The 12392-nt window shown below is 41.1% G+C and overlaps 1 protein-coding gene across 1 annotated transcript; it reads right to left on the bottom strand.

Moving 5' to 3' along the window:
• Positions 1-696: 696 nt before the first annotated feature.
• On the bottom strand, positions 697-12044 carry LOC138312254 (uncharacterized). Its single transcript, XM_069253231.1, has 4 exons — positions 11863-12044; positions 10796-10927; positions 10390-10558; positions 697-1177 (listed from the first exon to the last, which is right to left on the bottom strand). The coding sequence occupies exons 1-4, from the start codon at positions 11926-11928 to the stop codon at positions 1011-1013; spliced, it is 534 nt and encodes a 177-aa protein (XP_069109332.1). The 5' UTR covers positions 11929-12044; the 3' UTR covers positions 697-1010.
• Positions 12045-12392: the final 348 nt, after the last annotated feature.

The raw sequence follows: 12392 nt of genomic DNA, 5'->3' as shown, positions 1-12392 counted from the left end.
GTATAATTACAACGCAAAGGTCTTAATAAGAACTAAAAATGAATTTTCCAGAACTGCCAACAAGCATGAAATCTACGCGTACTGTGTGATGAAATGAGTACACACGGTCATAACACGGAACCAACTCTTTCATTTCTTGACAGTGTTATTAGTAACTGTAAAGTGCATGCATGTTTTCATCTAAATATGCATAAAGCATGAAAACAAGAAAGTGTACAGTGTAAAAGGCTGTGCTGAAACTTATTATTTTAAGGTATCATATTTTTTTCTGCACATTTGAATGGTTTTCACAACTTAATTAATCAAACATTAGAATATGGAATAGATTGCAAATGGAACACGTCAAAATATTTGCCCAATTACGGCACATATTAATTAACATGGGTATCTATACCAGATCATTTCATTGACGAATACGCTCACAGAAAGACGACTTCGTCGATTTTAAATATGAACACGGCATCCTTTTTAGACTCGATAATTGAACAGTACGAAGACATTATAAAATGAGAAAAAAAATCTTAGACCACGATATATGTCATTTTATTTCCAGTTTAAGCAGGTATAATCAGTATCCCAATAGCTCCTGAAATCAGGGAGTTATTATGATGAAGTCAACACTGTAATTGGCTGTGATGTTGGGAGTTATGGAGTTAAATGTCATACACGAGTGATGGTATTATACAAGTATGTCATTCTAGATAACAGCTAATACGATATTGTTAACGTCAGATAAAAACAATTACTCAAAGTATGATGTTTTTAGTGAAGTAAAACATAATAAGAAAACCGAAAGAATTATCACTAAACGACAAAATATGCGACATTGTCCAAACATGTCTTTGTTATTCTCAGTCTTTTCCGATAAAAGAAAATATCGGATCCTGTTTCATATGGTTTATTGTTTTCCAAGTGCTTTCCGATAATTTCTCATAGATTCCAACTTGTCCAACAGGTCCCGAACGGTGTGTAGAAGCACTAGGTCCATCTCCAGACTTGGCTTCGTTTGCTCAGAATAGTTTGCCACGGGAAATGTATTGATTCAGATCAATACCAATTTCATTACGGAGACTTGTCTTCACATCATGCAACCGACTGCCTCCATTATATCTTCGAAACATCTGCTTCCTGATCCAGGTTTGTCTTTCTTTGTCACTACAGCCAACAACATCGGAACCTCGATAAATAGATTAAAAAATTTATTTATCGAATTTGCTACACTAGTGTTTTAATAATTATATGAATATAAAGTATAAAACTCACTATATAATTATGAACCGGCACCAATGTGAAAATTACATGTTTTTTCCTATATTTCAATTTGTTATAAATATTTAATTCCTGCAACACCACCGCCACATACTGACCGATAGCTATAACTACTATCGGATTAAAGTTAATGGTCATCAAGTTGTGAACTATCTACCATAACAACGTAAGAAACACAACTTATGTTAGGTTGTATAACGGTAAGTGAGGACCCATGAAAGGGTAATACTCTAATAAAAGTGTTTGATACGCTGTTCGGAACTGGATTTCATAGTATCAACAGAGCATATAGAAGTCATGGAACTTGTTAATAAATTGGGGAACATATTACATATTCAATATCTGATTGTACATGTTTATCTTAGTAAGTGAAGGATGATCGCATTCTTCAGTGTTGCTACTGTTGCAGCGTCAAAATTGTAGTATTTTTTTCCGAAAGATATTTCTCTCTCTGATGCCTCGCCCATAACGGGTGTAATACTGGTTTTTCTCTCATACTGGTTGGTCTCGGGCAATACACTCATGTCGGCAACCCTCGAGTTTTACAACATTTTGTGATCCTCGGGTAGACTATCCCTATCCTTCATTTAAGCAATAAACTATTACCAGATTGGACATACAGTTGATATGAAGCCCATCAAGAAGGAAGATAAATAGAATGGCGCCCTAACGGGCGTCATGAATATTTATCTTTCTGAAAATACGCTACTACATCATAAAATGAAAGTGCCAAGCCTATAAAATACGGATTTTGTGGTTTTATGGTAGTTTAAGAACAATTTCCCATATATGCATTGAGTTGCGTATGTGAAGTGTTTCAATTCATTGTAGAAGCGCTAAATATATAAATATAATATGAATGAAGGCAGGGCTTTAAAGGGATGTTTCAGTTACCATTAATTATGCAATGTTAAAAAAGTGCAATTTATGGAAATAACGTGGCCGAATCTATTTTTTGTATTTTTTATTTATATATTCACACTCTATCTTTGTCCCAAAACCCCCATTTGAGAAGAAAAAACATTTTATTTCCGTAACAGATATTCCGTTTTCGGTCAGCTGATTATATTAGAAGGTGGTCGTAATCACTTGAACGCTTGTAAAAAAAGAGCGATAACACTGAGCGTCTGCCAGATGAAATATTACGTTTGTCGTAAGAGCATTTTAACTGCTCCATTATATAATGAGATTATTTCAAAGCATCATAACCATGGTGATTACCCATGATTCCCCTTCCCATATGTATACAAAATGGCGGCCGCAAACTAAAGCTGTCAGTATGTAGGATTGAATTTTGTTGGGATGCTACTAGAATGGCTCTTACCGTTTTATTGAAATGTTTACTAGAAATTACTCTACCGTTGTTTTGATGCTACTGGAATGGCGCTAACCGTTGTTGGGCTACTGAATGGCTCTACCGTTTTATTGAAATGTTGACTAGAATGGCGCTACCGTTGTTTTGATGCCTACTGGAATCGGGCGCTATACCGTTGGTTGGGATATTACTGAGAATGGCGCTATCGTTGTTGGGATGTTACAATTAATGACTATTACCGTAGGTGGTAGGCCTACTAAAAATGAATCTTACCGTTGTTGGGATGCTACTAGAATGACTCTATACGTTGTTGGACTTTACTATTAATGGCCCTATGGCTCCTATGCTAGGATTGCTATAAGAATGGGCGCTACATTTGCTGGGATGTTACTAGAATGGCGCTAAACCGTTGGTTGGGATTCTACTAGAATGGTTCTAATGTTAGTGGTAGGCTATTAAAATGGATTTAGCGTTGTTGGGATGCTATTTAGAATGGTGCTAACTGTTGCTAGAATTTTACTAGAACTGGCTTAACCGTTGTTGGGATTCTATTATAAATGGTTCTACCGTTGGTGGCGGCTACTAGAATGACTCTACCGTTGTTGGGATGTTATTAGAATGGCACCACTGCTGTTTGGATGTTACTAGAATGGCGCCACCGCTTCTGGGATATTACTAGAATGACGCCATCGTTGCTAGGATGTTACTAGAATGGCGCTACCGTTGTATGGATGTTACTATTAGAATGGTTGTACCGTTGTTGTGAAGTTAAGTAAAATGGCTCTACCGGTTTTGTGATGTTTTACTACAATGGACTCTAGCGGTGTTTGATGTTACTTACAATGGCTCTACCGGTGTTGTGGTGTTACAACAATGGCTCTACCGGTGTTGTGATGTTACTACAATGGCTCTACCGGTGTTGTGATGTTACAACAATGGCTCTACCGGTGTTGTGATGTTACTACAATGGCTCTACCGGTGTTGTGATGTTACAACAATGGCTCTACCGGTGTTGTGATGTTACAGCAATGGCTCTACGGTGTTGTGATGTTACATACAATGGCTCTACCGGTGTTGTGATGTTACTACAATGGCTCTACCGGTGTTGTGATTTACTACAATGGCTCTACCGTGTTGTGATGTTTACAACAATGGCCTCTCTACCGGTTTGTGATGTTACTACAATGCTCTACCGTTGTTTGTGGTGTTACAAACATGGGGCTCTACCGGTGTTGTGATGTTACAGCAATGGCTCGACTACCGGTGTGTGTGATGTTACTACAATGGCTCTACCGTTGTTGTGAGTGTTACTACAATGGCTCTACCGTTGTTGTGGGTTTACTACAATGGCTCTACCGTTGTGTGTGGTGTTACAACAATGGCTCACCGGTGTTTGTGATGTTACAACAATGGCTCTACCGTTGTTGTGGTTGTTACAACAATGGCTCTACCGGTGTTGTGATGTTACAACAATGGCTCTACCGGTTGTTGTGGTGTTACTACAAAGGCTCTAGCGGTGTTGTGATGTTACTACAACAATGGCTCTACCGGTGTTTTGTGATGTTACAACAATGGCTCTACCGGTGTTGTGATGTTACTACAATGGCTCTACCGGTGTTGTGATGTTACTACAAATGGCTCTACCAGTGTTGTGGTGTTACTACAATGGCTCTACCGGTGTTGTGGTATTACTACAATGGCTCTACCGGTGTTGTGATGTTACGACAATGGCTCTACCGGTGTTGTGATGTTACTACAACGGCTCTACCGGTGTTGTGATGTTACAACAATGGCTCTACCGGTGTTGTGGTATTACTACAATGGCTCTACCGGTGATGTGGTTTTACTACAATGGCTCTACGGTGTTGTGATGTTACTACAATGGCTCTACCGGTGTTGTGGGTGTTACTACAATGGCTCTACCGGTGTTGTGATGTTACAACAATGGGTCTACCGGTGTTGTGATGTTACAACAATGGCTTTACCGGTGTTGTGATGTTACTACAATGGCTCTACCGGTGTTGTGATGTTACTACAATGGCTCTACTACCGGTGTTGTGATGTTACTACAATGGCTCTACTGGTGTTGTGTGATTTACTACAATGGCCTCTACCGGTGTTGTGATGTTACTACAATGGCTCTAACTGGTGTTGTGATGTTACTACAATGGCTCTACCGGTGTTGTGATGTTACTACAATGGCTCTACCGGTGTTGTGATGTTACACATACAATGGCTCTACCGGTGTTGTGTTGATGTTACTACAATGGCTCTACTGGTGTTGTGATGTTACTATACAATGGCTCTACCAGGTGTTGTGATGTTACTACAAAGGCTCTACCGGTGTTGTGATGTTACTACAATGGCTCTACCGGTGTTGTTATGTTACAACAATGGCCCTACCGGTGTTGTGGTTTAACTACAATGGCTCTACCGGTGTTGTGATGTTACTACAATGGCTCTACCGGTGTTGTGATGTTACTACAATGGCTCTACTGGTGTTGTGATGTTACTACAATGGCTCTACTGGTGTTGTGATGTTACTACAATGGCTCTACCGGTGTTGTGATGTTACAACAATGGCTCTACCGGTGTTGTGCTTTAACTACAATGGCTCTACTGGTGTTGTGATGTTACTACAATGGCTCTACTGGTGTTGTGGTTTAACCAATGGCTCTACTGGTGTTGTGATGTTACTACAATGGCTCTACTGGGTGTTGTGATGTTACAACAATGGGCTCTACCGGTGTTGTGCTTAACTACAATGGCTCTACTGGTGTTTTGATGTTACTACAATGGCTCTATGTTTGTGAACTATAATGGCTCTACCGGTGTTGTGATCGTTACTACAATGGCTCTACCGGTGTTGTGATGTTACTACAATGGCTCTACCGGTGTTGTGATGTTACTACAATGGCTCTACCGGTGTTGTGATGTTACTACAATGGCTCTACCGGTGTTGTGATGTTACTACAATGGCTCTACCGGTGTTGTGATGTTACTACAATGGCTCTACCGGTGTTGTGATGTTACTACAATGGCTCTACTGGTGTTGTGATGTTACTACAATGGCTCTACCGGTGTTGTGATGTTACTACAATGGCTCTACTGGTGTTGTGGTGTTACTACAATGGCTCTACCGGTGTTGTGATGTTACTACAATGGCTCTACCGTTGTTGTGGTGTTACAACAATGGCTCTACTGGTGTTGTGATGTTACTACAATGGCTCTACTGGTGATGTGGTATGTACTACAATGGCTCTAATACCGGTGTTGTGATGTTACTACAATGGCTCTACCGTGTGTTGTGGTTTTACTGCAATGGCTCTACCGGTGTTGTGATGTTACAACAATGGCTCTACCGTTGTTGTTGGGTGTTTACAACAAATGGGCTCTACTGGTGTTGTGATGTTACTACAATGGCTCTACTGGTGGTATGTGACCAACCGGTGTTGTGATGTTACAACATGGCTTCTACTGGTGTTGTGATGTACTACAATGGCTCTACTGGTGTTGTGAATGTTACTACAATGGCTCTACTGGTAAATGTTGGTGATGTGGTACTGCACTAACGGACCGTGTTGTTGATGTTACTACAAAGGCTCTTACATGGTGTTGTGGTTTTACTCTACAATGGGCTCTACCCGATGTTTGTGATGGTACAAACAATGGCTCTATCGGAGTTTGTGGTTTTACTACAATGGCTCTTCCGGTGTTGGTGATGTTACTACAATGGCTCTACCGGTGTTGTGGTTTTACTGCAATGGCTCTACCGGTGTTGTGATGTTACAACAATGGCTCTATCGGAGTTGTGGTTTTACTACAATGGCTCTACCGGTGTTGTTATTGTGATACTACAATGGCTCTACCGGTGTTGTGATGTTACTACAATGGCTCTACCGGTGTTGTGGTTTTACTAGCAATGGCTCTGTTGTTGGTGTTACTACAATGGCTCTACCGGTGTTGTGAGGTTACTACAATGGCTCTATGTTGGCGGTGTTACTACAATGGCTCTTCTGGTGTTGTGACGTTACTACAATGGCTCTTACTACAATGGCTCTACCGTTGTTGTGGTGTTATAACAATGGCTCTACTGGTGTTGTGATGTTACTACAATGGCTCTACTGGTGATGTGGTAATTACTACAATGGCTCTACCGGTGTTGTGATGTTACTACAATGGCTCTACCGTTGTTGTGGTGTTACAACAATGGCTCTACCGGTGTTGTGATGTTACTACAATGGCTCTACCGGTGTTGTGATGTTTTACTACAATGGCACCGTCGTACCGGTGTTGTGGTGTTACTACAATGGCTCTACCGGTGTTGTGATGTTACTACAATGGCTCTACCGGTGTTGTGATGTTACTACAATGGCTCTACCGGTGTTGTGATGTTACAACAATGGCTCTACCGGTGTTGTGATGTTACTACAATGGCTCTACCGGTGTTGTGGTTTTACTGCAATGGCTCTACCGGTGTTGCGGTGTTACTACAATGGCTCTTCTGGTGTTGTAATGTTACTACAATGGCTCTACCGGTGTTGTGATGTTACAACAATGGCTCTACCGGTGTTGTGATGTTACTACAATGGCTCTACCGGTGTTGTGGTTTTATTGCAATGGCTCTACCGGTGTTGTGATGTTACAACAATGGCTCTATCGGAGTTGTGGTTTTACTACAATGGCTCTACCGGTGTTGTGATGTTACTACAATGGCTCTACCGGTGTTGTGGTTTTACTGCAATGGCTCTACCGGTGTTGTGATGTTACAACAATGGCTCTATCGGAGTTGTGGTTTTACTACAATGGCTCTACCGTTGTTGTGGTGTTACTACAATGGGTCTACCGGTGTTGTGATGTTACTACAATGGCTCTACCGGTGTTGTGGTGTTACTACAATGGCTCTACCGGTGATGTGGTATTACTACAATGGGTCTACCTGTGTTGTGATGTTACAACAATGGGTCTACCTGTGTTGTGATGTTACAACAATGGCTCTACCGGTGTTGTGATGTTACTACAATGGCTCTACCGGTGTTGTGATGTTACTACAATGGCTCTACCGGTGATGTGGTATTACTACAATGGCTCTACCGGTGTTGTGGTGTTACTACAATGGCTCTACTGGTGTTGTGGTGTTACTACAATGGCTCTACCGGTGTTGTGATGTTACAACAATGGCTCTACCGGTGTTGTGATGTTACAACAATGGCTCTACCGGTGTTGTGATGTTACTACAATGGCTCTACCGGTGTTGTGGTGTTACTACAATGGCTCTACCGGTGTTGTGATGTTACTACAATGGCTCTACCGGTGTTGTGATGTTACAACAATGGCTCTACCGGTGTTGTGGTGTTACTACAATGGCTATACGGTGTTGTGATGTTACTACAATGGCTCTACCGGTGTTGTGGTTTACTACAATGGCTCTACCGGTTGTTGTGGTGTTACTACAATGGCTCTACCGGTGTTGTGGGTTTACAACAATGGCTCTACCGTGGTGTTGTGGTGTTACTACAATGGCTCTACCGGTGTTGTGATGTTACAACAATGGCTCTACTGGTGTTGTGATGTTACTACAATGGTCTACCGGTGTTGTGATGTTACTACAATGGCTCTACCGGTGTTGTGAAGTTACTACAATGGCTCTACCGGTGTTGTAAAGTTACTACAAATGGCTCTACCGTGTGTTGTGATGTTACAACAATGGCTCTACCGGTGTTGTAAAGTTACTACAATGGCTCTACCGGTGTTGTGATGCTACAACAATGGCTCTACCGTTGTTGTGATGTTACTACAATGGCTCTACCGGTGATGTGATGTTACTACAATGGCTCTACCGGTGTTGTGATGTGTTACTACAATGGCTCTATCGGATGTATGTTACTACAATGGCTTTTACTACAATGGCTCTACCGGTGTTGTGGTGTTACTACAATGGCTCTACCGGTGTTGTGATGTTACAATGGCAATGTTGTGATGTTACTACAATGGCTCTAACGGTGTTGTTGTGTTACTACAATGGCTCTACCGGTGGTTGTGGTGTTACAACAATGGCTCTACCGGTGTTGTGATGTTACTACAATGGCTCTACCGGTGTTGTGGTGTTACTACAATGGCTCTACCGGTGTTGTGATGTTACTACAATGGCTCTACCGGTGTTGTGATGTTACAACAATGGCTCTACCGGTATTGTGGTTTAACTACAATGGCTCTACCGTTGTTGTGCTTTTACTACAATGGCTCTACCGGTGTTGTGATGTTACTACAAAGGCTCTATCGGTGTTGTGGTGTTACTACAATGGCTCTACCGGTGTTGTGAATGTTACTTACAATGGCTCTACCGGTGTTGTGGTTTTACTACAATGGCTCTACCGGTGTTGTGGTGTTACAACAATGGCTCTACTGGTGTTGTGATGTTACTACAATGGCTCTTCTGGTGTTGTGATGTTTACTACAATGGCTCTACTGGTGTTGTGATGTTACTACAATGGCTCTACTGGTGTTGTGATGTTACAACAATGGCTCTACCGGTGTTGTGGTGTTACTACAATGGCTCTACCGGTGTTGTAAAAGTTACTACAATGGCTCTACTGGTGTTGTGGTGTTACATACAATGGCTCTACCGGTGTTGTGATGCTACAGCAATGGCTCTACCGGTGTTGTGATGTTACTACAATGGCTCTACTGGTGTTGTAATGTTACTACAATGGCTCTACCGGTGTTGTGGTGTTACAACAATGGCTCTACTGGTGTTGTGGTGTTACTACAATGGCTCTACCGGTGTTGTGGTGTTACAACAATGGCTTTACTGGTGTTGTGGTGTTACAACAATGGCTCTACCGGTGTTGTGGTTTTACTACAATGGCTCTACCGGTGTTGTGGTTTTACTACAATGGCTCTACCGGTGATGTGATGTTACAACAATGGGTCTACCGTGTTGTGATGTTACTACAATGGCTCTACCGGTGTTGTGGTGTTACTACAATGGCTCTACCGGTGTTGTGATGTTACAACAATGGGTCTACCGGTGTTGTGATGTTACAACAATGGCTTTACCGGTGTTGTGATGTTACTACAATGGCTCTCTACCGGTGTTGTGATGTTACTACAATGGCTCTACCGGTGTTGTGGTGTTACTACAATGGCTCTACCGGTGTTGTGATGTTACTACAATGGCTCTACCGGTGTTGTGGTGTTACTACAATGGCTCTACCGGTGTTGTGGTGTTACAACAATGGCTCTACCGGTGTTGTGATGTTACTACAATGGCTCTACCGGTGTTGTGATGTTACTACAATGGCTCTACCGGTGTTGTGATGTTACTACAATGGCTCTACCGTTGTTGTGGTGTTACAAACAATGGCTCTACCGGGTTGTGATGTTACTACAATGGCTCTACCGGTGTTGTGGTGTTACAACAATGGCTCTACCGGTGTTGTGGTGTTACTACAATGGCTCTACTGGTGTTGTGATGTTACAACAATGGCTCTACCGGTGTTGTGATGTTACTACAACGGCTCTACCAGTGTTGTGGTTTTACTACAATGGCTCTACCGTTGGTGGGAGGTTACTTGAAATGCGTTTTCGTTGAGTCATGCATGTGCATCTTTTTAAATGAATTGCCCTTGTATCATTTTATAACCGATCAGATTAAATACATAACACAAAATGAAAACTAAATAAAGGAATAATAGCGGAGATAAATACAAGCCGTAATACATCAATTTGTTTTGGAGATTTGTATGTTAGATGTACGTTGAATAGTATAGGGGGATTTGAACCCCTATTGAGTATGAACTTACCTAATCTCCTTATCTTGGAATGCAGCTCTTTAACTCGTTCCACGTCCTCTTTCTCGAGCAGTCCAACATCCACACTACCAATGACGTAGGCTACAATCCATATTCGGTTATGGTTTCTTTCGTCGGTTTCCTGAACAGCCATATCATGTCTAGTCTCTAGATCAGTTAGCTACATAATAAATGAATTATATCAGTGACCGTAACAAAAGTTAACTGTGTATGCTTATATATATATGGAATTATCCTTTTTGGTTTGAAAACAAATACTGAACAGATATTCAACTGCATTTCACTGCTTTACTTTATATTTACTTAACACTATATCGCAAATCGTTGATAGTAAAATCTGACTAATTGTAGACGTATTTCTAACCTGAAACATTGTATCGACATATTTCTAACTTACCTCTGTTCCACGTGTAATCTTGTTTAGGACGACTCCGCAGACAAAGTCTTCTACTGCGTACGAATGCTGTGAGTGGTATCCAGGGACATCACAAAGGATTACAGGCAAACCGTCTACCTCATAATAGCCTATCTGTTAGGATGTATAATGTAAACATGTTTATGAATGGCAGAAAAAACTTCACATAGCAAAACTGTATTTGTTTGTTTGATTATATTAACTTTCCTTAACAGCCAGGGTCATGTAAGGACGGCCTCACATGTATACGATGTGTAGCGTGTATGAAGTGTCTGATGCGTTTTGGGAGACTGTGTTATATTCGTGTTTTGTGTCTACTTGAATAGTGGAACACTTGTTCTTTTATAGTGCTATATCACTGAAGAATGCCACCGAAGACACCAAGCAGCACACTCCAATCAGTCACATTATACTGACAACGGGCGAACCAGTCGCCCTAGTTCCTTTAGTGCTGAACGTTTAATAGGAGCAGAAACTACTGCTTTTATAGACGTTGGTGTATTTCAGTCAGGGGACAGAACCCAGAGCCTACCTCACAAGGTTGAGCGTTCAACAAAAGCAGTGTCAAGAGAGACGTTAGGAAGAAGTAAGTTAGTCAAGAAGAATTAAAAAGATACTATCCTAAATTTAGTCTCCTTTTACGATCATACAATAGGTACAGCAGGTACAACTTTAACGCCGAGGAAAGCCTCATATGGCACAATTGATATTGGTGGCATCGTTAGAGCATGTGGATGGCTAAAACGACAATAGTGTAATAATTTCCTAAGAATAAATGGAGGAATTTTACAGTGTATAGTATTAAAAACCCAATGAGCCTCAAACATGGTGATGTCCGTTGTTCATCGCAGTTGTATGTTATATTCACGAGCAGAAAGCTTGACGTGTACAAATATAATGTGAATTCAGGCGTAAGAGCGGGGAGGTTTGCATTTCGGACTGATGGAGATTGAGACTTTCTTGATATTTGAAACATTACATTGTCCATTGCACTATACATTACACGGGGAAATGATAAACGGATGACGGGCTCCCAAAGATACAATTACCTGATCAGTGACAGAACCTTCGTCCTCTTTGGCTTGCGGTGAAGTCGTTGTTATAGAACCCATCATCGCGGTAGATATGGAATTAATAAAACTTGACTTCCCTGCTCCCGCGTGACCATATAGAACGATGCCAGCATTGTCAACGTTAAACGGGGTCTCCTCTATCTTTTTCTTTATTGCAGCCTTTTAAAAAACAACAAAAGACTAGCACGAGGTTTTGAAAAAGGGAGCTAGTAAAGTTAACAAAGAATTTTTCACATAACGGAAATATAGTAGAGGTATTTATATCAGTATGTATCTTTATTTCAAAACTGTTTTATTTTCTTTTTCTACATATATACTCTTACAGAGCGAGATAACAAAATATATGGAAGAACTAGTACTAGTGCCTTCCGGTCAAAAATACCGTTTGAACGCCAAGATTTCAATTTGCCTTTGTTTACAAATTTCCATGAAGAGCCATGCAGACATGGCCAAAGCGCAAGAGGAAGTTTATCGTGCAATTGTTTTCTTAATATACATATTTAATT

The sequence above is a fragment of the Argopecten irradians genome, unplaced genomic scaffold (genome assembly GCF_041381155.1).
Source record: "Argopecten irradians isolate NY unplaced genomic scaffold, Ai_NY scaffold_0262, whole genome shotgun sequence".
NCBI lineage: Eukaryota > Metazoa > Mollusca > Bivalvia > Pectinida > Pectinidae > Argopecten > Argopecten irradians.
The sequence above is the reverse complement of the archived record's forward strand: the minus strand, read 5'-3'. Positions and strand labels throughout refer to the sequence as shown.

Excerpts from the sequence above, each read along its gene's own strand:
- LOC138312254 (XM_069253231.1), bottom strand. The coding sequence starts at position 11,928 with ATGATGGGTTCTATAACAACGACTTCACCGCAAGCCAAAGAGGACGAA. Across the intron at positions 10,559-10,795 it reads AGATTACACGTGGAACAGAG|CTAACTGATCTAGAGACTAG; the intron begins GTAAGTTAGAAA and ends TTTATTATGTAG. Across the intron at positions 1,178-10,389 it reads TTCCAAGATAAGGAGATTAG|GTTCCGATGTTGTTGGCTGT; the intron begins GTAAGTTCATAC and ends CTATTTATCGAG.